Source organism: Mastacembelus armatus, chromosome 5, assembly GCF_900324485.2.
Source record: "Mastacembelus armatus chromosome 5, fMasArm1.2, whole genome shotgun sequence".
Taxonomy (NCBI): domain Eukaryota; kingdom Metazoa; phylum Chordata; class Actinopteri; order Synbranchiformes; family Mastacembelidae; genus Mastacembelus; species Mastacembelus armatus.
Window position 1 is genome coordinate 24,872,893 of NC_046637.1, and position 27,799 is coordinate 24,900,691.

The window sequence follows — 27,799 nt, forward strand, 5'->3', positions numbered from 1 at the left end:
CTCACTCTTTCTGTCTTTTCTCTGGCAGTTGGTTAAACCAGTTGGGTTGTTTTTGAAGTCGAGCAGGGCTCGGCGACGCCACATAATTCCCACATTGTGTGCACACGACAAATATCCACTTGTGGATTAAATGTCTGTTTTTAGAGGAAAACAACTGTTAGTCAAACCAGCGTCACAGGCAGGGGTTTCTGTGACCATCACTGACCTTGAATGATGTACAGATAAACAAACACGAGAAGAATGTGTGTGTGAGTCTTTATTACTCACATTGTGGGGACTTTCCTTCCTCATGGGATCCAGATGTTTATCCCCAGCATATAAATCAGCGAATTCTGGGCTGACCTTTAAGGTTACGGTGAGGTTAGATTTAGGTTAGGGTTAGGGTTAGAATTAAGGTTAGGGTTAGGGAGGAAGTGCAATTGGAAAGACAGACAATCTTCATGTTTCATTTCATGATTAAAAATCATATGACTGAAAAATCAAGGGGCCCATTGAAATGGCTGTTTGAAGGTTAAGACTTGGTTGCAGGTTTAAGGTTAGAATTAGTGTAAGGCTAAGGTTAGGGTGAGGGGCATTATGTTGAAAATGGCAGTACAAAGACATGGGTGTGCATGTCTGATGAATAGATAGCCTTGGAGAACAGGCTCGCCTCAATACATTTCCTAGTTTTAGTATGAGCGACTTAAACTGGATGTAAAGCGTGAAGACTGCAGTAGATATTACATGGAATAGTTTAGGTTTTAAATGACAAAAATACCTCAGGATCAGAAGTGATTTACTGATCTTTCAACTCCACTGTATAAAAAATTACAAAATTGTATATGAAAAATCCAAAACAAACAAAAAGCCACTATAAAGTTGATATGTTTTGAGTCTGGGTTTCTGGCATCAAGACGTTTGGAGAGATCATGTTCTCCTCCAGGACCTTTTGATTTGCAGTGTGAGAACCCACTGCCTGACTGACCCCTTCGCCCTGCACAAAATGACCATGTAAGTGGTTGTGTCACATGGTGTGTATTGTATGTGCATAACACATGCTGCTGCTGAACATATTTTAACAGCTTTTCATGTGTGCATACATGCACTAATGTCTTAAGAGTGTCTATCAAATGTGTGGCAGTCTGGCCACAATAGATGCATTCCACATATTACATGGTTGCTGTTCCTGCTTGAGATTTAACAACTTCTCAAGGAGGTTTGAGGTTTACAGTTCAGACATGGCTTTAATTGTGAGCGCTTAAACTGTGTACACCTAAACATCAGTCTGCTTGTTTGTCTGTCTGTCTGTCTTGTTTGGTTATGACAAAAGATATTTTAACTGCCAAGACTTGCTAAACCAGCAAACAGGGCTTTGAAAATGAAAAAGCCTCGAAATCCACAGCTCAGTAAAGACAAAGGAAGTGGTTAAAGTGAGCAGGGACAGTCAAGGAGAGACAAATGTTTCTCGCTGTGAAAATAAAGTGTAGAGCCAAGATGAAGAAAGCAGCCCAGGAACAAGATGCAGGCAATTTACTTAATAGTTTTGATTCAAGTTTCAACAGGCCTTGGCAGGAGTTTAACAGCCTCCCCACCAAATCATGATCTCAGTGGGGATGAATGATTGCAGAGAGGTTATTCACCATGAACTATGAGACAGCAGAAAAGCTACGAGCTGTTCCATACTCACACTTTTTCACTCATTATCCAAGACAGTAATCAAATTGGGTGATTGTGCCACTAAGAAGAACTTACCTTTTTGTTCCCAGCGTTTCATATATGATCATTTTAACACAAACATCCTTTTCACATGTCAGATGTCAATGAGTTTAAATTAGATTGACTGGTGTGGAGTTCTGCTGCCGCTGGTGAAGAGTTTAGTGAAGAAGTCATTGCTTTAATTATCTATATGCCTTTAGTCTACCTCAAACATATCAAACATGGCTCCATAATTGGAAAACTGAATTTTCCAATTAGAAAAGAAAGAAAGGAATTTCAGTGACCATAAAGTTCACCTCTAACCTGAATCACAATCAACGAATCACGGCTTAGTAACCCTAAGTTGGCAGGACAGGTCTTTGAAGCTTAAGATTTCTCCAGTTGTTGAGATGCTGCACATAGAAGAGAAATAGAAGGTGTGCAAATGTTTTAGAAGGTGGTTTTAGCATTTCTGAAGACAGAAACACAACAGCAAAAGTAAAAGAAATGAGGAAGTGAACTTGAAATGACGAAATGAGCTTCTATAATGGGCAACAATCATCGTCTGTACACTGCTGAAAGAAAGCAAAATTATGCTGAGGTTGTCAGGGTTAGCTAGGCCGATAGTGTGTGAGCTTTAAAAGGATGTGCAGGCTATCCAGTTGATTTAATCAGAGTGGTCACTCATAATCCCATTTCATATATAGGTCCGAGACTAAGCCCCACGGCAACACGTGCAGCAGGACGGAAGAAAATCTGCCGTACTGTGGATTCAGTGGGAGTGTCCACGTGCTGGGCTGATGCTCTCTCATGAACAGGTCAAACCGAATGAGGCAGCAGAGTCAAGAATATGAAAATATGATGAGCCCACATGCTAGCCAGCAGGCAGACGCGTATACACTGCGGCAGACAAGGAAACACTTGACAAAATAATTCTGACTGCAAATAATAAATGTGCATTAAGACATCGCAGAGAACCAATGACAGTATAATTTTGGTATCCCATAATACTAACATCTACAGCAACCTCTGATTAATATTATAGTTTTATATGACAGTGTAGATATTGTAGCCTGAGTGATACTAAAATGGGTCTCAGTATAGTAATTTCTTGAATTTCAGGGATTAATATCAGAAAAGTAGCACTGGTTTATTAAAAGAGCATCAGCTCTTAAAATTGGTAGTGGGTACAGGTGCTCTGATAATACACAAATCCCTATCAAGGTTTCTAGGCATGCTGTAGGCCTAATTCAGTCAATCATCAGTGACAAGACCACATGACACACCTGCTCTGATATGATGCTTTTGATTTAGGCAGCGATTGAAAATGTCTTATGTCAATTAGTATTGTTCTTTTAAACGATCATCCTGTTTAGATCCTGTTTATTGGTAAACACCCAATATAATGTGGGAGGCACAGAGCTAAGCAAAGGGGAATTACAGATTTGTGGGCAGGGAAGCAACTGCAATCTGTGTATAACATATTTCCAAGCAAGCAAACGGTTCAGTAGCCCCTCAAGATGCTGTGTGAGCAAAATAAAAAGCAGCTTGCAAGCTCTGGGGCTGTCACAAACTCTCAATTAGTGCATGAAAAAGTATAACTGAGCAAGATTTTTCATTCTAATAAACATCTTCATACAGCTACTGTGTTTGGCCACTTTCCACATTTTCTCATTTTAATGCACTTCTTCAGGAAGCTGTGTCTGATGCCACATGGCTCTTATATTCTGAAGCAGTGTGCTCATTTAGCCAGACATGATTTAGTGATCCAGGGATATCAATTCAATGCAAACACACAGGAAAAACAACTAGGGTGGAGCTGCCTACTTTGTTCACCTGGCCTACTAACTTTCAACTGTTAATCTGTATTTTAGAAGGTTGGACAATACTTTGAATGCCAAAAAGACTAAATCTAATAGCTCTTATGCCCAGTGACACCAAAACTCCTTTTAAGAAAGCACATTTTTTTATGAAAGAAGGGTTTCCTGCAGTTCACAGTTGGTCTCTCCCCTTTATGCACACAGTGGGGACTAAAATATTTATGTGAACTGTTGGGAGACGTCAGTCTAATTTTACAAGCCCCAACACGCAGCATTGTCTTATTGTGGCACTTGCAGGTTGCAAGAGTTTAAAAGGTCAGTTGGTTGTTAAATGGTTGCTTTCCTCAGGAAGGAGGATGACTTGTACTAATCTGGACATAAACATCTGCTGATGTATTGGGCCTGCTATAAAAACAGAAAATCTACAAAAACTCATCATCCCCATGTGAGGGACTAGTACATCGAGCATAACTAAACTGTCTGACCTTCCTATACCTTCAAAAGAAAACCTACTGCTTTAGAGGGCAAATCCCTCAAGATTAGGGCCAAATGCAAGAAATTTGCTTGCTGTTTTATGACGTTTGCCAGTAAACACTGATGGAAGTTTAGTCTTTTCTCTAAACCTCTCAGTCCCACAATTCTACAGAAGAGCAATTTTGTTAAAGTCGTTTTAGTATAACAAAAACCAGGACTGAGAGCTTTAAAATGGTTGGATATCCTCCATATATAGAGGGTAAGAGGATAGGGATTCCAGGCCAGGAGGGTGGTTTTCTTTCTGTCAGAGCACATCTCGACATCAGAGAGTGAGTGTCTTAACATTAGCAACTTAATGTGACTGATCTGGATTCTTCTTAAACGTTTTGCCAATGTTTTGATGGCGTGCAGAGGATCTATTTCTGCTGAAGTTCATATGGCTGCAGTGGCTCTGATCGTGGTTTGCTCCAAAATAAGTTACAGATAAGCAGACAAGAACATTGTGTGTATAGTTAAAGCCGAAGGTTTGTACTTCCATGGCTTCAGCCTGGGACACTTTCCAGGGTTTATCACATTAGTAAACATGCAGTAGATAAATGTCAGCCTACTTTGGTAACAGGTAATCTTATTCAGGACATTTATATATTTTCTTCTCTACTGTAAAGTTATCTGCATTCTTTCAAGGTCACCATGTGCAGCTCCATTTACAACTGTGCTCTCTCTGCCGGCACACGCCAAAAAACATCTGTCTGTTTCTGTGTTTAACAGGACAGATCCTCTCTTTCCATACTTGAGTGACACAGGAGGACACGTACGAATAGGTGCAAATAGGTAACTGCCATGCCTGGCAAAGCCTCTCATCACCCTTGGCGACACTACTGCTTCTTCCAACTCACAAAGACAGCATGGTGGATATTTACATATTTCACAGGCGACTGACCAATGTGAATTCATTATCTCAGGCAACCAAACTGGTGATGTGTGTAAAAGGATTATAAGTGACGATGATGCAGGTAGGGCATACAATTCAGACAGTTGAGAGAAACCAGGGCGCCAGGCAAATATCTAGAGCATTAAACAGCACTTTAATCTGCCAATAAATGACACCTGCTTTTGAAAAAAAGGCACCAAACCAGAAATACGATGGATGAAAGCGTCTTTTGTAAGAGTGCTTTCAAATCTTTTATTAAATCTGATTTTGAATCTGAAGGTACTATATATAAACTTGAAACATTCTTGAACCCATGTAGAGAGGCAAAGACAAATATTAGTCTAATGATTTATTTCTTTCCTGGCTACCTGATGTTGCATAGAGATACCTGAAGACTGGAGATTTGAATGTCACGTAAACTAGCATGCAGTAGCTTTCAAGGTGGTGTCTATAACACAATATTATCCAGATTCTATATCTCATTCAGAATAGACCAGAACAGACCAGATATATGTTTTAAATTGACTAATACATTTGCACAATAACAACTATCCTTTGGTGTCTGTGTCTGTCATTGTGCTGCTGTCACTTTCTCAATCTGTTGACTCACTCAACCTGTCTGGACAATCTGATGCTTGAAACCAAATGTGGGTGGACTAGAAAAAGAGACAACCAGTTCCCAGGTGTACACACATTAGAGTTGCTGGAGACAACGTCAGCTGTTCTTTGTGCACTATTTGCCTTTTATTATTAGTTTACATACAACACAGATGCTACAATGCAGTGCACCTACTGTAAGCTTGATATTAGTAGTAAGTAGGGTTTCAATATGAGGTACTGGGATCTCACCTACGACAAAGGGAACTACAATAATAATAACTACACTTTTTCTGATGAGTCTAATTAGGCTACCTATTAATTTACTTCTACTTTTACTACCTATCTAGTCAACCATATAAAAAAGAAAGTAGAGACATACACTAACATTCTCAGGTTGCCTGTTGAACTAAAAAACTGAACAAATGCCTATAATTTTTTTGTCAAAATGAAATGGTTGATATTAAGGAATAATCAAAGTAACAATGGCATCTTTTTAAAGCACCCATCTCCTCTCACATCCTTAGATTGTCCTCTTTTCTCCCAGCAGCTGTTGCTAGGCAACAGCTCACGCCCACATATGCATATTAATATACTTATAACAGAATAGTCAATAAAAGCACTAAATGTAAATATAAGGATGCTGTAATGCTGCCCTTTGGGATCTGTAGGTTGGTAGCTATAAGACAACTTTTTAAAAAAGAAGTAAACAATAATGACATCCAAAAACAGACCCAGTACAAGGAAACAAAGCAATACGCCTCCAGGGAATCGGATTACAACCAATTTATTAGCAACCACTATAGCCAGGTGTACTGGCGTCATCTGACATTTTGTTATAAAGTGGATCAAAGCAGCAAGTGACTGCTGAATGAAAGGCAGAACAAAACAGCTCAGAATAAAAGAGAATGAGGTAGGGAATGAACAACAAAATATATTATACTTCCTCAGGCATCCCCTAAATATTATTTCATGCTTACCCAATCATCCATACACACAGACAGGACTGACACAAGTTAAGACCTGCAGTGACAGGGTGTGTGTGAGCTGTTTTAGTGCCATGTGTAGGACGATATACAGGCCTGGCTCTCTGTTCTTCCTACTCCTGTTTCTCCAGAATGACACAACAAGGAGGGAAAAGCACCTGGAACACCAGTCACTTCAATACAATGGAAAAACTCTGCATGACTGTGCTTAAGTACCTGGAAAAGGCATGCCATGCTGACAATGTTGATTTAAAAACATGCCAATCTTTAAGAACTGGGAAGCTGTTAAACCCTAAACTAGCCTCTTTCTTGATTCAAACCTCTCTACAGTCAGACATTTACCCTTGATGGTTCACAATGTCACTGAGATCAATTCCTCTACAGAAAAAAAAAAGCATTTTTACATACTCACGTGGATCCTGTGCCATATTCTACAAATGTGGTTTAACTAATTGAGGTCACTATGCTGTTTATCAGACTGAAATTGTTCTGTTCTTTTTCATGCACATAATGTGGTTCTTTGAACCCAGTTTGAGGACTGATGTGTTCACCTGGGTCATCCTGAAAAACAGTGCACTCACTGAAAAAGGAAACTTCAAACTGTGTGTCTGAACTAACTAAATCATGAAGACAAATAGTGTAATAGTTTAAACAATGAAAGAAATGGCACCATTTGTTGTGTCCAGCCAGACGTCTCTCAAATCAAATCCAAAACTAGGACCAGACTCCAAAATGAAAAACTAGGGTGCATGTAAATTATTTCTTTACTACCATCATCATCGTGATCACAGTATTATGCAACATGACATTTTTTACTTCTGCCTGTAAACCTGCTTCATGCAAACATCCCCTTCCTTGTCAGTGGTGGAATTTTTTTACATCACAATGTTGATAAGATAGCAGGAAACTGACCCCGGAGCACAAAGGGAAGTATCTGTAAGAGTGCTGCTTCTTCCTGCAACTTTCCACCTCAGGCATCCATCATTGCTCAGGAAGAATTTAAGCAGAAAACTCAATATAGGTCCCACTCAGTCTCTTTCTTTTTTTCCACCACTGTGTGACTGCTCACTCAAATCACAGCATGTCCGTTAGTCTGTGGACATACATAACGTACAACAAGCGACAAGTTGTGTGTGAGAAAGAGAGGAAGAGGGAGAGGGAAGCAGCAAAATGACAGCCAGAACAGAGAGCAAATAGACAACAGGCGCCGACATAAACAGAAAAATCTAACTATCAAATACAGTCATTTTCTTTGTCCTTGAACAGAACATACCAGGCTGCTGCTCCTTAAACAAAACACTGAGCAAACGGCGCTGCCACATATGTGCAGCCCATCTGACATGATTGGCAGGGGATCCCTGGCCTAGATGCTCTTAGAATCTCCTCTGCTAGTTTCCCATCGGTCTGCACAGGAGTGCAGCCAGACTGGCACGTGGACTGAGTGTGGCTACAACCTTCCAGCGGGCAGGCAAGGGGCCAAACAACTGGATCAGTGCCCAGGATACATGCTCCATCTCTGCATGGAGACAGTGTGGTTCTCTCCCCGTTGCCTTTATGTCTGTTAGGCCACTGCTAATGCTGCAAGGACATCTCCTCTCCAGCCTGCTACCACAGAGACTCTCTGGGTAACTGCAGGGCCTCCTCTAGGAGCAAAGACCAACCAGCAGAAAATCCCCCTTACACACTGTCACTGGTTTATGTATAAGGCCAAAATAAAGAAGTTCTCCTCGTTGGAGCAATATATAAAGCATGAGAACTAAAAAGCACTTAATTTTTACACTCAGGCAAAATGGATCCTCTCAGTGCGAGTGTCCCTTTCAGATACACTGAGCTGACGTTACAACCCACGTTTAAAAATGAGAATCCCAAATAAACACTGACACATGTCTTCCAACAAAGGCACCACAGAGTAAATAAATGCTTTAACACACAACCAGCTTGTGACATTAAAAAAAATCCAAACATGACAGAGGGTTTGGGGCAAAAAAGACAGAAAACGCCACCATGCTGTTAAAGACACGGGCGACTCCAGATATTAAATCTTGTGATTTTACCCTCCTGATGCCAAACAAATTCTGGTTGAACGGTAGCGTCCAGTCCCCGTCTAAGAAAATCATGTAAATGAAGGTGTGCCATTGTTGCGCACCGCTGTGATGTGCCTGAGAGGAGCACTCTTACCTGAATCGGGGTGAATCTTTTATACATTCTTCAAAGTCCACCGTCATTTTTGCGTTTTCTCGTGTATTCCCTCTTCAGTCTGCCAATGTCATTGCCCGCGGCGGGATGTAGCTTGAACCGGTGTCCCCTGACGCGCAGCGGTCTGTCGCTTCTCTCCCGGTGGCACCGTGACACAAAATGCGAGCTGAGTGCGCGGCAGCCGGATTACTACTACACTGCTGCCACTGCTGCCGGAGAGGCTGGAGAGGCTGGAGAGGCGTAGCTGCACCGTGGAGACTGAACCGAGAGAGCAGAGCGCCGACTAGTTACAACCTCCTGTAACACCGCTGCTGAAGCAGGGGAACGCACGTCCAAAGGTGGACCAACTAACTCCCCAGGACTTTTAGATCTCAATCATCTCATGCTTGGGGAAATACTGTTGTTGGCAATTTGAACTTCTAATGCCAGAGCTCTGATTGATAATGATGGATACAAAAAATAAAATAATTCAATGTGTCAGGCTCAGACAAACAGAATAATATCAATGCCTGGACCCTGTTCTTGCTTCTCTTTTACATGTGTCTCTAGTCCAGACCCGTTGAAGCGGTCTGTTACCCATGACCCATCTCCACTAACCTACACCGTCTCTGGCTTCAGTCCTTTTCTTCTATTGATTATGACGCGAATTGAAAGGGACAAGGAGAAGTGTAGTCTTGAAGTCACACAACATCGCGCCTTAAACGACGTGTTTTTATTTGCAAGTCGTTTGTTGTTTTGGTTCTGACCGTAGATGTCAAAGCTAAAAATGCAGACACTTCGCTGAACATGACGTCACAGAGGCGGGAGATCCGCGTGTGACACGTGACATGTGTGTCTGTCACAACGTGTTTATTTTGTTTATTTGTTATATAAACATCGTCTTGCTGTTTAGACTAAGACACTAACAGTGTGATACACTCACTTTCCGTCTTTAAACACATGTGGAGAAGCTGCAATTGAGGACAGTACTTCCGGACTACAAATAAGACCATGAGACTATGCGGAAGTGCTTATTTCTGTGTAGTCCGTCGCCCTTGACCCAAACACGCGTGTTTCAGCCGTGGTGTTCGCTATGTCCAGTTAGACCTCCACCAGTTAAAGTAACGTTTCACTTCTCCACACCAATAACATGATCCATGAGCGGCAAACACATCTGGACGGAACATGCACAGCTGGACACGATACCTCATCTTCTTTCAATACATTGGAGCAAAATACAGGTAGAGGCTGATTGGTCATATTTCATAGTGTTATTATTCATTATTTGATAATCATCATTGTTATTATTTCTGTAGTGGCGTAGCTAAAGGAAACCCGCATCAGTTGGGGAAGAGGGGGGTCCAGGACCACTTGGAGGTAAGTTTTAATTATTGTGTTGTCACATCAGTCCATTTTCTGTTCTTCTATGTAAGACCTCTTTCTTCCTGCAAACCCAAAGCCAACGAAATCATTTTCTAAGTCTATAAAACTGAATAATCATTTTGTGACGTTGCTTTCTGTTGTAAAGCTGCTTCTGCAATGTGTGAGGGATGTTTTATTGTGTAACACTGTCACTGTATGTTTCAGTGTTCCCGTTATTTTGTCCACCCCTTATAGATCAAGTGTTCTGTTTAACGAACTGACAGAAATGTTTCGCTCATCAGTCTGAATTTTAGTGATGTTGTGAAATGAATGACTGATTAACAAAATGCACAACGTGGGCCAAAAAATGTCATTCATAAACAGGACATGATGATGGGCATCCTGTTAGAGACACCTGATTCCTCTACAACACACATTTGCATTAAACTAACTGCTGTTTTTTAATCCCTTGGATGCTCTTTTTCCTGTGTGCAGGATGCGATAACGAGGCTGAGGCCCCTCAATCCAGTGTCTCTGTCGATCTCCAGCAGGACAGACACAGGTGTCCACGCCCTCTCTAACTCTGCCCACTTCGACCTCCAACGCAAGAATGACAAGCCTCCATTTACCGAAGACATTCTTGTCAGGGCTCTCAATTTCCATCTTAGGACAGAGCAAATCAGGTAAATCCGTTCTCCTCAAGCAAGTGTTAAATAGTCACAGACGTTCTGAGAAGCTCCTCATTCACGGGTTAAATTAACACCTAGTCATGCAAGTTGTGCGTCAGGGCACATGGTGGCTGACAGGCTGAAGCCAGTCTGAGGTGGCATTAAGTAAGAGGCAGGGTAGACCCGGGACAGATCATCACTATGTCACAGGGCTGACACATAGAGACAGGCAAACACTCACATTCACACCTCCAGGCAATTTAGAGTCACCAATTAGCACTTATCTGCAGTTTCTTCACAAAGTCTCTTCCTTACTTTGTGTTGCTTTGCTACTGAACCATGTGACTCAGTTTTAGCATACACACCCTGAACAGCACGTTTCTGTGTCACATGAGACCGAAGCACTGAACACTGACAACTCAAAACTCTGAACAATTTATGGAATTTATATGAAACTACCAAATCTCAGGAAAGGAGCCCTGAGGCTGCTGTTCCGAATAGTGTCATACTACAAGAACACAAACAAATAAATGGACAAAGTAAAGACTGTTGAAGTCAGCAATCGTCTGTACAACAGTCAAAGCCAGAGTTTGACTTTCCCAACAAAGTTGTTGGTTAATTTGTCCCTATGCTACATCTGATACAACTATGGGTAAAACATTAACATCATGCATGACAAGCAGGTAAATTAATGATCAGCACTTGGCAAGTAACTAGATAGATATAGACGCTTATTATTCAGCCAGATCATCTTTGATGAGCTCAAATTTGCCAAGTATTTTTCTCACTGTGGACAGAATTTCACAAAAAATCAACAGTTTGTATGAATATCAATATCAGCATATATTATTATGCTGTTTATTAGATTATTAGATTGTGCAATTGCTTAGAGGTTACAAGGGCATTAACCTGATTTACTCATTGTAACTTTTAAAGCCTAAAATAATTCATGTTTAGAGAAACAGGCAAGAGGCATTGTTCACAACCACAAAGCATCTAAAAGGGGAAACATTTATCCATGTGTCTATTCTCATACACCAACCCATGCATCATCTGAGGATGCGCCTCCACTAATAAATCACACATTACAGAAGATCTCCAACAGCTAGATAAATAACCTTATTGAAAATTCACCTGTTGAGCCTTTCCAGGAAAATCACACCTTAAATAGTGTTATATGGGAGCATTTCAAATCCTGGTGTGTGCTGCTTTTCCACTTCCTCTTTTCACTGCACATCTTTGCATTATTCAAACCCAAAGCCACTTTCTCATGACTGCTGTGGTTTGGACTGCTGCTCTGACACCGTGATATTTAGTCATCAGCTCCTCTGTGTGAGAGAAGAGAAGATGAGGAAGCAAAGGGACAGACAGAAGGACGAAGGAGAAAGATAGTCTAAAGATTCCAAGGGATAGAGTCAGAGTCATAAAGAGAGGTCAAGTAAAGGTAAAGCTATAACTCCAAACAGACAGTGACAACCTGAACAAAGACACAAAGTGAAAGTGCGAAGCAGAAAAGAGGCATATGGGAAACACAGAGAAGGGAGGAAGGGAAGCTCCCAACATCCTGCTAATCCCTAAACCTGCAGAGGGAAGGTTAGAAGGGATTATCCTTGCTCTGCTTTTTGATCTAAGGCATCCATTAACACACACGCACACACACGCACAGCTACACATATCTAGATAAATGGAAATTACTTTGTTAGTTTATGAAACCTGCTAAGAAATATGCAGTATAAAAACACTCTTCATGAAGACACTTAATAAAACAGCATTATGTTGCATTTGTTGGGTTTGTATGTAAAGTGCCGTGAGATTTTGTTTTATTGTGATTTGGCACCATATAAATTAATTGAACAGAATTATGTTGTTTTCATACACACACACACTATATGTGTGTCAGAAAAACCATCATTAGATCTGACACAACAGACCATCTCTTCAAATGTAACTAAAAAGAGTTTTTGTTAGAGCAGCAATCAGAATATGGCTCCTGGCTCATGCCTGCAGTCTGCTGCCTCCTGAGACAGAGAGCCAGAGCCAGATTTAAACATTGACTGCACACTGTAAAAAATCTCTCTTCAGCCTGGGTTCATTTGCCTTTCTGTGAATAAGCCTAAAATGAACAGTCCTTTCCCCATCGGAGAAAACTGCTGAGTAGCAAAATGGTGCCATGCCAAACAATGCCCTACTTCCCAAATGTGAGGCCATGCTTTGTACACTGCTAATGAAAAATGCATGTATGTATGTGTGTGTGTGGTTTGAGGGCCAGGCACATGCTGTCACTTTACATTGGAGCAAGCACTGAAGGCAGACGCAAGGGTTTCCTCTGCCACGTGTCACACCAAATCTCCTCCCCTGGAAACGTAACCTAGTTTCTCGGACTATGCACACACAGATAGATATACTATGCTATGTAAGTATGTTACGTGCAGAAAACAAGATGCATATGGATGTGATGTGTGTATTTGATCACCAGTGTTCTCATAGTTCCTTATGCTTCTGCATCCCGTCACAGCCCTACAACAGTCTGGGGACTGATTCAGCCTGACTGAGGCACTGCTTGTTGTTTAGGTTCACCCTAACATCCACCTGACTTCAAAGGAACACTTACGTACAGAGCATGTCTGAATTAATGTTTTGAGATCACTGCCCATAATAGTTTCCAGCATTTGTGACCTAAGTGAATTTTACTGAAAATGTACTTTTATCCTTTTTCCAGGATCACTCGTGCATATTGTGTGCCTCATGACTTCCATGCCCGTTTCCATGCCCAGTCTCGGACTTACGTTTACCGGATTGCCCAGGGAATCTCCCACAAATCTCTACTTCCCCTCACAGAGTGCAGTCTGTGCTGGAACCTCTGCAACATGTGAGTTATCTTGAGTTTGTAGACAGCCCCTCCCTTCTTTCATCATCTGTTTTTTTCACTATTCGGTCTATTGTGAGTGTGCATGAAAATTTAAGATAAAGATAAAAATCGAGCCCAGACTCCAGATCAATCTAACAAGTTGATCTGCACAGACACACATTGACGGCACACCCTCAATGAGCTCACGCTTAGTCTTGCAGAAACAATGGCACATTAAACACATGAATAATCCACACGTGCCCTGCCGCAACCTCAAATAAGTGCGAGTCAAGTTTTATGTGAGCTGACATCCTAAAAACAAACAAAGAAGGCGGAGGGAGAGAAAGATGACAAGGGAAAGGATAGAGCACAGAAAGAGGAAAATAGAGGTTTGTTGCTTAGATGTTCATCTTTTAGCTGTGATTGGGAGGGAGTATACGTATTAGCATTTGTCTGCTCCTCTCTTCACTTTTTTTAGGGAAAACTAGGGCAAGATAAGCTGCAGGCTTATACATATGCAGAGCAACACCCACACACATTACTTTGGGTTTTTTTAATACTTGCTTTCCCCCTGCTTCCCTTCCTCCTCTCCATTTTCTTCTGTATCCCTCCCCTTTTTTCTCTCTTGCATCTCTTCATCGTTATCCCTCTCTTATTTTCAGCATCCATCTCGTCCTTGCAGCCCTGAGCGTCTTTGCTTCAGCAGCCTCTCCTCGTTCTCTCTTTGATCTGCTTCTCCCTCGTCATCACAGCCTGTCCAGCCCTCACACTGCAAAAAATATTAATAGCCTCTGTTCATTTTAATGTTGAATTTGCTCTTGAACTCATGTATTTCTTAGCAAGTGAAATAGTCTGAATCTGACTCTGTCATCTGTGGTTTTATATTTTTCAAGAATGTTTGGGAATCCAGTGATCATATTGTAACGGAATTATTGAATTTCTGAAGCATTAATGACATGATGCAAAAGCAATCTCTGCTCATGTTTTTTCAGTTTTCTTCTTTTTGAGTTTATATTCATATCAGAGCAGAAATATGAACAATTCTTGGAACATTTTCAGTTTTTCAAAAAAACTACAACCAGCGACTGGACCCATACACGCCTGTATCACTAGTTTACTATTGATTACTCTACTGGTTGTGTTTATTTAAATATTTAATTAATCCTTTAATCTATAAAATGCTGGTGACGGTAGTGTCATTAGTTTTACAGGAATTTGGTCAAAATCCAAAGCCCAGAAAGTTGCATTCTGCAGTCTCACCACTAGGTGATGCTAACCCTGTCACATTTTACACAATGCACCTTTAATATATTTGATATTGTGATATTTGATTTAAACCACATTAATATTTCATCTGTCAAATGAAAAAGGCTTTTTTAAAACTATGAACTGAATTAAGTTGTAAGACTTATCACACGACTAAATGAGTTAAGACTGTCATTTTTTTTGCAGCGCACCATCACACATCTTCATTCATGACTAACTGCGCCTTAAATTAGTGCATTAAGATTTTAATTAGTGAGTCACTCAGCATACTCCTCCATGTCCCTGCTCGCTGAATCTCTCTCTCTCTCTGTCAGATCATATTTAAGCAGTGGCAGAAGCTTGAGACTGTAGACAATCTGAACACCGTGCCCTCTCTCGTCATAAAATGAGCCAATGAGCCGCTGACACGCTCTGCTCTCTCACGTGGCATCGTGCCTCATATCGTACAAGTTTGCCAATAAGTTTTTCTTCTTTGAAAGGATGACTGAGGCCTGAAACCAGTTAAGAAACCAGTTAAAAATACACCACATCACTGTCACGAAGTCTGTTGACTTCAGCTGCATATTTTTAACACTTAAAGAAAATATATGTTTTTCTTGTGATTAAAGACAGACATCCATTCGCTGTGTCTGTCATCAGGAAGCTGGATGTGGGAGCCATGCATAAGGCCGCCGCCCTGCTGATTGGGACTCACGACTTTAGCAGCTTCAGAGCAATCAGCTCAGACTTGCCTTTTAAAAACCCTGTGAAGACTCTGGATGTTGTGGACATACAGCCAGGAAGCTCCTTTGCACAGGCACACTTCCACAGGTAGATATATTCAAGTAGGCTGATCACATTGCCATTACCACTGGTCTGCTGTATGTATCACTTTGAAACTGCAATTTTTGGCCACTTGGGGGCACAACACTGACACATTTTCAGTTCAGAAAGATGTTATGAATAATGAATATAAGTCTGTGGTATTGTGTCACAATTTAGAACCCCTCTATAGGACCATGTTATTCATGGTAAAGCAAATCTTTGAAGGACTAATCCCTTTATTCTAATTCAGTGATTCATCAGCAGAAAATATTTGTGTTTTCTGCAAAGACTTAAATGTATTATCGCCAAATTGCCAATCCCCAAACCAATTTAAAATTTAAAAAGTTTAAGTAATCCACACAAATATACAAGAGTGGATATATTTGTGTGGATTTCTACAGCTGGTCATTTGAATTGGTACCATTTCTTTTTGTTCTTTTTTTTTTGGCCAGTCGTTTCTCCAGCTCTTCCAACTGGGCCTTCATAGAGCACTCTGTCTTCTCCCATTCCTGCTCCTTTTCCTGTAGAGTTTTGTTGAATTGCTCTGTGGCCACCCTCTTCAGGTTTTCAAGCTGTGCCACATATAGAGCCCTGAATACTGCAGAGAGGTCTTCTCCTGCTGCCACAGAAGATGGTCACTCTCTAGCTGATCGTTTGCTGACTTCAGAGCAGTCTCAAGCTTGGCTTTCTCCTGTCTGTTCACCTCCAGCTGGGCAAGATAGTGATTTTGTGATTTCGCCAACTCTGCAAGAAGGGAAAACTTGTCCTGTTCCCAGTGGAGATGTTCAGATATTAACTTCTGCTCTGCCTCTTTCAGAGCAACTATCAGATTGTTTTTCTCATCCAGGTGAGTCAGACCGGAGGCTCTAGATTTCTCCATTTCTTCCTGCAAGGAGTTCTTTTCCTGCTGCCACTTGAGACGTTCATTCTTTAGCTCCTTTTTAAGTTTCTTTAGTGTAGCCAAGAGGTAGATGTGCTCTTTTTTTACATTATCAACTTGCATCACACAGAGAGCCCTGGATTCCTCCATCTTCCCCTTCATAGAGCTTTTCTCCTGCTGCCACCAAAGATTGTCACTCTCCAGCTGATCTTTCACTGTCTTCAGAGCCATCTCAAGCCTGGTTTTCTCCTGCCTATGCATCCTCATTTGGGCGAGATAGCGGCCATGGGACGTTTCCAGCTCTGCCTCAAGGAAACGCTTGGCCTGGTGCCACTGGACATATTCCGATTCAAATTTCTGTTTTTCGTTTTTCAGAGCAGCATTTTTCTCATGCAGCAGCACCAGATTGGAGGCTTTAGCTTTTTCCAGGTGCTACAAGAGGGAGGTTCTTTCCCCCTGCCACCAAATGTCGTGACTCCTCAGCTCATCATGTGCTTTCTTCAGAGCAGCCTCGAGCTTGGTGTTCTCCTGTCTACTCAAATCCAGTTCAGCAAGATAACTGCTGCTGGACATTTTCATCTCTTCCTCAAAGGAAAGTTTCTCTCCCATCCATTGGTCACATCCAAACTTAAACTTCTGCTCTGCCTCCTTCAGAGCAACGATCAGCTTGTTTCTCTCCTCCAGCTGAGCTGCACTGGAGGCTTTGGATTTCTCAATTTCTTCCAGCAGGGAGGTTTTCTCCTGTTGCCATTGTATATGCCTATTTTTCAGCTGTTCTTCAACTTCCCTTAGTGCAGCCAGGAGCTTTGTGTTTTCTTCGCTCAAATTTGAAATCCTGATCATATTGGTTGCCCTTGATTTTTTTATGTTCTCCAGCTTTGAGATGTTTTCCCGCATCAAGCGGAAGTGTTTAGCCTCGAGAGCGTCTGTCCTACTGAGGATAGCTGCAATCCTGCTAACATCCTCTTTGTTTTTCTCCTCCTGGGCATGGCAGGAAACCTGAGCACTTGCTGCTTCTTCTTTCATGGAGTCCAGTTGTTTTTGAAGGGCCTCTTTCTCTTCAGTTACTAACCTGAGTTTTTAAACCTGTGTGTTTATTTTTTCATGACAGTTACTATTCTAAGTGTCATTGATAAAACAAGAAGAAATTAATTTACAAGAAGAATTACATTTTTGATCCCAAAACAAGGAGCTCTGGTATAAGAGGCTTTTTTTTTTTTTGTCTATATTAGCAATTGAAAAAAAAATTTTTATATTTCCTCCCATGAAGTGGTGGCGCTCATTAGGGCATCGTCGTACATAAGTGAACAGTGTTTCATTGCAGAGGTTTTGCTTACTGCCATATGGTGGGGTCTGCGTCTTTGTTTGATTTTTAATAAATCTGTATTTTACGACTATATACTTTTTATTTTTGTATGCTTTTCTTCTGTTTATTTTATATTTATTGCTTGTATTCTTCTTTTTATTTTCCAGCAGTCACAATGTTACATTATAGCTCAAAGCATCACTGTGCTTTACAAAGGGCTTAAATAGTCAGTTATTGAAATGCTCAAATTGATTCTCTTTTGATAAATTAATTTGTCTTTAGGTGCAAAAATACTGACATTACTGACAGAATATCAAAGTTGAACTTTTGTCTGCCATGTGAAGATGTTTGTTAAAACTAAATTTGCACGTGTGAACATACTGTCCCTCATCCATGGACTAAAGTCCCTGCTATATAAATCAGTCTCTGTGGGCCTTATATGTCAAATGTAATCAGACAGCAAACAGCACTGAGTCAAATTTGCATTTGACCCAATTCTTCCCATGTGCCTGTTTGCTTAGTTCAGTCTTTTCTCCCTAAATTATCAAGCCATTTTTATTATTATTTTTTTTTTGTGGCTATTGTGACTTAAATGCTAAAACATCAAATATCAGTTAGAAGAAAAACTGTCAAATTCCAAAAAAAAAACAAAACAGATTTGTATTTTCTGTGGCATTGGACATAATCCTGTTGGGCCTAGGCTGCAGTGGCATATTCAGCTTGTGACATTTAAACAAATGTGAGCACAAGGAGAGTCCACTGCTCTGATTTCTGGCATGAGCATGAATGTCACATCAGTCCCTAACTCTGTTCACACAATGAGGGAGAGCACAGAAATATCTGACAAAAGAGAGATTAAGAAGAGACGTGTCTTAACACAGACATGAGAGATTTTGGTTCAGCCCAGTGAAATACAGGAACAAATCTGATTTGTTTGTCTGATGTGGTTTTTCATACACAGCTGTGCAAGTGAGTCATTGTCATTCTGATCTGTACTGCTTCTATTTAGCTGTCCTTATGTGATGGAGTGATGACTTATAACATCTGGAATCTGTTCAGGGTACTGTTACTTGTGAAGTGACCTTTGACGCCCTGTGGCAATATTTAACCTTTCTTTAGTTTAGCATTTGCAGTCAGTGATGCCAAGTATTCTTCACTCCTGCAGGGCATGATGTTAATAATGTAACATGCCTTTAAACATTCTGCCCACACAAAGAATGACACAGCTGTGGTATTTAATTAGTGTTTGTGTACAGTTGTATACATTATTTACACTTTTTGTTTGTGACTAACACTAGTTGTCTTTTTCAGAGACATCCCGTTCTGGGAGCTGACTTTTAGAAGCAGATCATTTCTCTACAAGCAGGTACATTCCTGTCCATTGTTCTCAGTTTCTTACGTACTGTATTTCCCTAAATGTATGCATGATTATCTTTCAGTTCTTTGCCAGTGAGTATTGCCATCTGCTGGTGATGATTGAAAATATTACTCATAAACCAGGATCATTTATCACAAAGTGTTAGTGTGTATGTTAGTATTAACCTGTCGCTTTGGCCCTGTGCTCCAGGTGCGGAGGATGACTGGGGCCGTGGTGGCAGTAGGCAAGGGGCAGCTCTCTGTGCCTGAGCTGAAGGACATTTTGGAAGCTCGGGACTCTCGAGCCTTCCCACAGGGCCTGACTGCTCCAGCTCAGGGCCTCTTTCTCACCAGGGTGGACTACAGAGACACAGGTGAGATCACTGAATGGCACTTGCAGTAACTAAAAATCTGTGAAATGCCAAAATCAAATTTCAAATGAAAGGTCTGTTTAAGTGCACACCCCAAACAATCAGCCATAACACTATGACACTATGACCAGAGGCAGCAGTTGGTTAGCACCTGTGTCAAGATATGAGTATCAAAATATGGACATAAAAGAAGTGAGATCAATTTTTTAAACAAATTCAACAGCCTCCCCACTCTAGTGCTGCGTGTTTCTCATTATTGCGGCCAATGTGCAATAGTTCTCACAAACAAAATGGTCATTTTGGCTGATCAGTGTATTGTAACCAGTGACCCAACACACCAATACTAGTGGAGGTTCCTACTAGACATATTACATACTATAGCATTATACTGTGTCATGTTATATACATACATTATAGCACATATCTATAGTACTGCTTTGCAGCTTGAACTGTTACAAGTGCCCGGATTAAAATGTATTAAGGAACGTTGATTCAGTTGTTGTTTTGTCCAGAAAATGATGCCTACCAGTTTCCTAAATCCAGGATGAAGTTTTTAAAAAAAATGTTTTAACCCAAAATATTAAGTGTACAATTATATAAAACAGAGAAAAGCAGACTGTCTTCCCTTTTAAGAAAAAGAAATCAGCAGTTGTTACTTTATGCTAAAAATACTCTTTGAAATGATTATCAAAATAGCTGCCAGTTGATGTTCACAGGTAGTAATGTGTTGGCTGAGCTCAGTAATTGTAATTCTGTGTTCTTTGGAGAGTTGTTCTCTTAAGTGTACATCCCTTCTGTCATTGAGCCTTGGGATGCAGCCACAAACTATACCCGGCATTAGCTTTTATATTACCTTCTTGCAGATAAGGATTGTTAAACCATCTATTAAAGATGACACATACTGCTGGCCAGGTGTCGACTCAGTGGCTCTCCTACACACAGTAGTTGCCTATAAACTGTGTAAATGGGTAGTATTAATGCCATATTTGTTTTTTTATGATTATCTCTTTTTTATATTCTATTAGACCTGCAGCTTCCACAACAGACATCAGAGATGCAGCTACCAACCATTGGAAACTCAGTATGTTAATTTTACTTGAACAATTCTTTCATTTTTATGTAACTGTATGCAATGTTAAAGTTTTTGTATTTATTTCCTTGCAGTCTTAACAAGTGTAGGCAAATAAGCATTAGACTACAGACAAACATCTATATGTTCTTTTAATTCAACATTTTAAGAATACACAACTGTGTCCATGAACGCAGCTCAGCTACAGAAAACCACACATCTCGAACCTATTGTCTACACATGACTTTCAGGTTACAACAAACAGCTTGCTTTAAGCCTAGTTAGGCAGTATTATACCTGTGTGTATGAACTGGGTTTTGTAGGTTCTCACAATTATCAAACAAGGTATACAATATGTGGAGACAAATGTTAATTTCTATAGTCAAAACTGCTTTATATGTCCATGGATTATACGGTGGTATTACATTATGAATCAACAAAGTGCACGCACACACACACTCACTGATAATGTATACATCCAAATGTCCAAATAAAACTGCATACACTGTTTCTTTACCCAAAAGTCTTCAGACTTTTCTTGGGAGATTTTCAGCACACTCTCGCTTGCCTCTAATTTGGCTGCATCTGCTCATTGAGTGATTTTCACCAAGTTGTCTGTAAACAATCCATTAAAACCAGACTACCAACCAGCAGTCATCTCAGTGCTGGTGGGAGCCAGATGAGGTTTGTAGAAGGTTCAGACTGACCAATCACTGCCCTTAATGTCCTAGTGTATTGATCTCATACACCAGACATCAGTTTCCTCAATTTTGTACAGTTGCCCGCTGTTGCAAGGTTAGCAGATTTAGGCTCACTGTATTCCAAGTGCTGCGTCTGTCAAAATTGAACCTCGCGAGGAATGTTTTTGCACTTCTTAGAAGTGACAAATTGTTAATAATTCAATCACACCAGTTCTTTAACCTAAAATTTTAAATATGTACACAAGTACATGTTTTCTATCTATGCGACCATGTTGGAGCAACACAGTGAAACTGATTGGCATAGGTCCTCTAGTCCTCAAGTCAATTCAGCATTTGGTTTGAAGAGAATTCACACATCCCAAAGATTCCCATAATTCAATAAATAATCAAAATTTCAAGTGTTAGTCAGAATATTAAGTCCAATATCTTAGAATATCAATAGCAAAAAATCATATGTATATATATATAATGCACTTGAGGAAGGCATTGCGTATTTCTTTAATCTCACAATCCTTAATAGCACTGTCTGGGTGCAGAACGTAGCTGAGCTAAAGTCAAACTGGAAACCCTGATTGAAAAGTGTGTAGGACAGCGAGACACAAAGGGAAACTGATCACATCAGACCTTAAGGGCCATATTTAAATTGAAATAAGGTTTTATGAGACAGATGATAGTAAAAGATGATCAATGATTAATGCTCAACAGCCTGATAATGGCTGTAACAGTTTTTAAAATGATATAAATAAAGTGTGTGCGAGAAGTGTGGTTGGCTAATGATTGATTACTGGCTAAACACATAAACATCTAAATGTCCATGACTTTTGAGTTAATAGTGTATTATCAATCTAGGCAGCCTTTTTTGGCATTTGACTACACACCCTGATGCTAAAGCTGAGGTTAATTCAGGATTAATTGGTATCATGTGAATACAGTGACAGTATTTTATAATAGCTATCACAAAGTGGATAGGTTTTGCATAGACCCTTGAATCCCAACCATCACCATCTAAGTAAAATATTAGAGGTTAAACTACCACTTGGAGAAGCATACCCAACTTCACCCTTTGCACTGATTTTGGTAGCTATAAAAAAAAGCACAATAAAATCTGTAATAGTGTACACAATACAGTTACATTCAGTTATACTGTTCTTTAAAATTAAAAAACTATGTGGCACATAGAAATGGTTATTTCTCTATAAGGGCTTTTGTGAATCTCTTTAACAGAATAGCTTGTATCATGCCAGCACTACAGCCAACACCATGTGTGATCCCATGTGTGTTGAGTACAACAGTCACCTGTGCCTGCTTTTGCAGCATCCTGAAACACAGCAATAAACTTAAAGACTTTATTCAAAGAAGTACAAAGAGTGAAATGGGGTATGAGACTCACAAAACACCTGTCTGGGAGGAGACACATCCATGTGTAAACATATGCTGTGTTTGTGGTTTTGCTCTTTCTCCAACAGCTAAAAAAGTAAAAGCATAAAACACTGGAGGAGTGTACAGTCCATGGAGAGCGAAGAGGGGAAGGGAAGTCGGGTCGGTGTCCTTCATGAGATCAATACATTTTCTTCTCAATTTCATCTAGATCATCTGTGTCTAGTTTTTCAATTTTCTTATCTGTAAAAGAAAAGAACACAAAAAGAAACCCATTTAGAGAGGTTACATATGGTAAGTAAGTAGGCTCAAAAACACCAAAAGAAGTAGTTTTTAAGACAAACATGATTGCATATTGTAATTCCATAATTACCTTTGGGTCTTTTAGGGTTTTTCTAATAAACACCAGAGGGGCAGCATAAATCTTACTGTTTGTGTGTATGAGAAACAAGTGGGAATAGCTCCTATTAAACTTACTGAAATGCTCTTGGATCCTGTTGAGGATTTGCATGCTCATCTTGCTATCCACCATGTTGATGGCCAGTCCCCTCTTGCCGAATCGACCTGTGCGGCCAATCCTGTGCAGGTATGTCTCATTGTCAGGGTTACCGTCCTTGTCAACCGGCAAGTCGAAATTGATTACCACAGAAACCTGCTCAACATCAATGCCTGAGGGTAAGACAAGTAGTGAGAGAGAATTACTATTTATAATAATCATCACCCAGTTCAATCTACCAATTGGTTAACAATCCTTATATTATTACTCCCTATTTATCCTCCTAGCAGTTAAGAGTTTTTCAGTAACAGATACACTGACGTGGTTCCACACATTTTTTCTGGCTGTACAGTGATGAAAAGGGGCTTAGCACAGAATTCTGGGCCAAAACCCTCTTGGTGGGCCCCCATGCTCGCTTGATCAGTATCTCTCATGCATATTTTTCCCATGGTATATGACAAAGATAATAAATATGATCTTAGTTTAACCGCTATATTGAAAATTAGAAATTTAAAAGAATGCAACACTCCTTGAGGGCCCGTCCTGCAGGTAAACAGTAACACAATGACATGAGGCTCTTTCTTTTCATTCTGAGCACATGATGTTTACCTCGAGCACAAACGTTTGTGGTGACAAGGACCTTCTCCTTGCCATCTCTGAAGCGTTCTATGACAGCAGCTCTCTGTTCAACCTGCATCTCACCACTGAGCAGCGCCACCTGGTGTCCTTCTCTGGATAGCTCTCCTGCCAGCCAGCCTGCAGTCTTCCTTGTCTGGATGACAAAGAGGGAACAGAGTGCTGTAAGCATCTCACCAACCAACAAGATTTACAGGAATGAGTCAATGAAAACTCCCTGTGTGAAAAGATGCTGGTAAAATATATAGCAGCCTCTTCCAGTAAGTCCATGTTCATGTTTTTTTTCATGGTTCACTCAACTCATACAAGCAACTGGAAGAAACAAAACTCTGTTCATTGGTTACTGCGAACAGAATAAAATGTAGTTAAGCTTCTTTGTGAACTCACATGGCAGAAGATCATGGCCTGGGCGATGGTGATGGCTCCGTAGATGTTACAGAGGGCTTGGAACTTCTCCTCCTTGGAGTTGCACAACACATAGTATTGTTTGATAGTATCCAGTGTTTCCTCCTCTCTCTTCAGCTTGATGATGTTGGGATCAGGTACAATGCGCTGCGCAAAGTTCCACACTGATTCTTCAAATGTTGCTGAGAAAAGCAGCATCTGGCAGTTTTTGGGCAGCATTCTGTGGAGGAAAGAAATGTCAGTATATGAAGACTTAAAATGCAGAAGCTGTCAGAATTTGTAGCTGTATACTGCATAATCTTAGCTTCAAATTATTATTCACAAGTAAAAGTTATGACTACACAATGAACAATTTTATCATGTTTTAAGCACAAGGTGAAGGGTCTTATGCAAAATTCATAATGACCTTCATCTATCTGAATAATTTTTCAAACTTTTCCTGAGTAATTTTGGTTCTCATTACCTCTGGATGCGGATACTCTGGTCCTGGTGCCCCTGTGTGGCAATCATGACATCAGCCTCATCCAAAACAAACACCTTGATCTTCTTGGGGTCTATGAACTTGAACTTACTGCACCAGTCCAGCATGGTACCAGGTGTGCCAATAACAATCTGTTCCTGCAGCTTCATACCCCGCTGCACTAAAAAAAGACAAGAGCCAAGCACTCATTAACACATAAAGTAATGTCTTACTTGCATTTATGTTTGCATCCATTGGGACAAAAAAAAAAAAAAAAGTCTGTCAGTAAGGATGCATCATAGGAAGCAGAGCGGCCTTACATTTATTTCCTCTGATAGCGTAGACAAGTTTGACCTCAGGATAGTGTTTGCCCATCTGCTCAATCACCTTACCAGTCTGAAGTGCCAGTTCATAGGTAGGTGACACACACAGGCACTGGTGTAGGGAAATTACAGGCAAAACTAGATTTCAAACTTTGTCTAAATGGCAAGTCACACATAACTAAGAAAATTAAGATTTCAAGTGGAAATTTCTCAATTAGCAACAGAAGTGAATACTAACCTGTGGATATTTGTTATTGGGATCTACATGGCTCAGCATGGCCAAAACAAATGCAGCTGTTTTTCCTGTACCCGACTGTGACTGGGCAATCAAATTCTGTGGACTGGAGGAAACAGAAAATGGCACAAGTGGTACAATTGTTTTTGGCCTTGGTACCTTGTATGACTTGCTGATTCAGAGCCAAGCAAGCATAAAGTCACTATTCCTGTAAGTGTTAAGAGACATAACATTTTAGTGTACTCCACAGGCTTTACAGTTAATGCAATGGGTACTCACGGCTCAGCCAGCATCATAGGTAAGGCAGTCTCCTGAATTTTGGATGGTCGGTTAAAACCCATGCCGTACACACCATGAAGCAGCTGAGGTTTGCTGCAGATAGCAGAAAACAGCCAAGTGTTACATTCACCACGACTGCCTTACAGAGCTCATTGAAAACTCAAAGTACCTATCTGTATCAGGTTCTGTATAGTGCATTTCAGTGCATGGATATGCCTTATAATATCAATAAAAGGGCACATCAACCCCAGAAAAAGCATAGTTAAAATTTGAGTCTTGGTGAGAAGTTTTTTTTTTAATCTCTTCTGGCTACATGCATGTGTCATTAACACTAAGCATGACTGATTAAAAACAACACACATTGTGTCTAAATACACAAAAGATAAAGAGACTAATACAAGATTCACTTACAGTCGCAATTCCTCAAAGGATTTAACAGAGTAGAGCGGAGAATTGGGATCCCTCTGAAGAACCTCCACTTGATTCGTGTTACTGACAAGATTATTCCTAATCATCTTGTTCAACAATGACTGCGCTGCTTTGTCCTCTGGGGAAAAAAAACAAACATGTTACAATAAATGATACAGAGAAAACCAACCATGCATCCCAGTGAAAGAAATTTTGTTGAGCTTTTATATGATAAACCTTATCACCTTTATCGTCGTCATCTGCATTGTTGTCTCCTTCTGTCTTTGCAGCTGCACTGGTGGAGTCTGTTACGTATGCGGCTGTGCCTGCAGTTAACATCACAAACATCTCAGGACTCTAATGTGTGTATCTGACTCTGTTATCTCACAGCTAACGAACAATGCACTCACCATTTTCTTCTGGTTTCTCTTTTATTTGAAGGTTGCCAATCTGTAGGGAGGGACATCAGAAAGTTGACAGAGTTGTAAATGATGCCTGGTGTCATAAGAGCCTCAGTTTTGAGGTTCGGGTCTCGTTTCTCATGGTGACACATGACTAATACAAACTGAGTTAAAGCAGGACTGATACAACTGGAGCTGTTTTGGAGCATCCTCTTGGATGATATGCGTCCCAAGCTAACAGCTAAAGCTAGCGCCTCACCGAGCACGCAGCACTTTAGCTCAGGCTAACTTCATTTAGCTCAGGCTAACTTCATTTAGCTCTGACGCCAAACCGAGGAAATAAAAACGTTACTCGGAGAGACTGCCACGTTACTCATCGACACCATGGTCACTACATAATTTTAACTGTCAAAACATTTCACTGACTTTCGTTAATATTGTACCAGAACAGACCAAATCCTCATCAGGACGTGCTAACAACACGTTAGCTCATGCTGCGGAGCTGAAGTTGGGATTTACCGATTCAGCCGCCGCTTCCTGCTCGTCCACTGCCTGGGCCCAGGAGTCCGTAGCCATTGTGACACAACTCTTTCTGTACTTATTACACTTAAGACAACTCAGCTGGGAAACAGACCTGAGGATGATGAGCCGATAATGTCAGAGTAACTATATTACACAATGGCGTGCCGAAACAGATTCTGGGCACTTGTGCAACCTTCTCATACGTCCGGAAAGTAAGCAGGTACCGAAGAAGAGGAGTTCCCAGTTCAATTAACGTTTTTCTCACAGAATTCTGCAAAAATTAAAGTCAAGAGAAATGTAAATTAAGTGTAAATCCATTATAAAACCATATATGCTTTCATCCATTTGAGCATTAGTGGTAATATTCAGCAGTTTGTTGGCAAGGTCCCAAGAAACTTTAATATCTCGGGCCTGTCGGTGGCGCCAAATAGTTCTGCATAGAGACGCTCTTAATACACACACAGATACATGTGTTTTCATCTCTTGTGGGGATTTTACGTTGACTTACATTATTTTCCTGGAGACTTTATCTAAAAATAACCAACACTACTACTTGCACAACCCTATGAAGTTGTGATAGCCGGGCCAAAATGTTAACAATACTGAAGTGTATCAAACTTAAACTTGTCCATACAATGATATAAATACATGAACACACACACACACACTGTAATTAAATATGCTGCAGGATCTTTTTTATTTAAGATCGGAATAAAAGAGTCCAGACAGATGAATGAGGCTGGATTACCAAACAGGAAACACAGACAAGTGTCCAGAGCCTTAAAGACCCAAAGACACCAAGTTTAAAGTGCATCAATTAGTTTGTAGAAATTAGATGTATGTCAAATTTGTTTGGAGATATACACCAATAACCTGCAATTTAAACTGGAATGGTAAGGACTTTATAATACCTGTAGTATTTCAGTAGATGATGTGGTTACAACATGTATTTGGATGTAATCAAACTGT

General features: G+C 40.4%; 3 protein-coding genes across 6 annotated transcripts in view; 1 reads left to right on the forward strand and 2 right to left on the reverse strand.

The window, feature by feature from the left end:
• Positions 1 to 8,910, reverse strand: part of LOC113130678 (arf-GAP with coiled-coil, ANK repeat and PH domain-containing protein 3-like) — a 50,825-nt gene extending 41,915 nt beyond the window's left edge. For all 3 annotated transcript variants that reach the window (XM_026307483.2, XM_026307482.2, XM_026307484.1), the window contains exon 1: positions 8,661 to 8,910. In XM_026307483.2, the coding sequence (XP_026163268.1) occupies positions 8,661 to 8,707 (47 nt within the window). In that variant the 5' untranslated portion in view covers positions 8,708 to 8,910. The remainder of the gene's footprint in view (positions 1 to 8,660) is intronic.
• A 639-nt stretch (positions 8,911 to 9,549) lies between these two features.
• On the forward strand, positions 9,550 to 22,872 carry pusl1 (pseudouridine synthase like 1). 2 transcript variants are annotated; one of them, XM_026306621.2, is made up of 9 exons: positions 9,551 to 9,898; positions 9,974 to 10,034; positions 10,515 to 10,702; positions 13,407 to 13,556; positions 15,441 to 15,611; positions 19,103 to 19,157; positions 19,359 to 19,521; positions 20,544 to 20,599; positions 22,755 to 22,872. In XM_026306621.2, the coding sequence occupies exons 1-9, from the start codon at positions 9,843 to 9,845 to the stop codon at positions 22,764 to 22,766; spliced, it is 912 nt and encodes a 303-aa protein (XP_026162406.1). In that variant the 5' UTR covers positions 9,551 to 9,842; the 3' UTR covers positions 22,767 to 22,872. The 2 variants fall into 2 exon arrangements, with proteins under 2 accessions (XP_026162407.1, XP_026162406.1); XM_026306622.2 differs by lacking the exon at positions 15,441 to 15,611 and having other exon boundaries at positions 9,550 to 9,898.
• On the reverse strand, positions 21,768 to 27,031 carry ddx19b (DEAD-box helicase 19b). The gene is made up of 12 exons (XM_026306620.2): positions 26,828 to 27,031; positions 26,318 to 26,357; positions 26,153 to 26,233; positions 25,911 to 26,046; positions 25,500 to 25,592; positions 25,224 to 25,326; positions 24,983 to 25,097; positions 24,666 to 24,843; positions 24,185 to 24,422; positions 23,771 to 23,933; positions 23,143 to 23,334; positions 21,768 to 22,908 (listed from the first exon to the last, which is right to left on the reverse strand). The coding sequence occupies exons 1-12, from the start codon at positions 26,882 to 26,884 to the stop codon at positions 22,847 to 22,849; spliced, it is 1,458 nt and encodes a 485-aa protein (XP_026162405.1). The 5' UTR covers positions 26,885 to 27,031; the 3' UTR covers positions 21,768 to 22,846.
• Positions 27,032 to 27,799: the final 768 nt, after the last annotated feature.

What these genes read in the sequence shown, in the direction of transcription:
- pusl1 (XM_026306621.2), top strand. Translation starts at nt 9,843, where the DNA reads ATGCACAGCTGGACACGATACCTCATCTTCTTTCAATACATTGGAGCA. An exon ending in TACATTGGAGCAAAATACAG is followed by an intron (nt 9,899 to 9,973) that starts GTAGAGGCTGAT and finishes TTATTTCTGTAG; the next exon opens with TGGCGTAGCTAAAGGAAACC. An exon ending in TGCTGGAACCTCTGCAACAT is followed by an intron (nt 13,557 to 15,440) that starts GTGAGTTATCTT and finishes GTCTGTCATCAG; the next exon opens with GAAGCTGGATGTGGGAGCCA.
- ddx19b (XM_026306620.2), bottom strand. Translation starts at nt 26,884, where the DNA reads ATGGCTACGGACTCCTGGGCCCAGGCAGTGGACGAGCAGGAAGCGGCG. An exon ending in CGCTATCAGAGGAAATAAAT is followed by an intron (nt 24,844 to 24,982) that starts GTAAGGCCGCTC and finishes GTCTTTTTTTAG; the next exon opens with TGCAGCGGGGTATGAAGCTG. An exon ending in CACAAACGTTTGTGCTCGAG is followed by an intron (nt 23,335 to 23,770) that starts GTAAACATCATG and finishes TCTTACCCTCAG; the next exon opens with GCATTGATGTTGAGCAGGTT.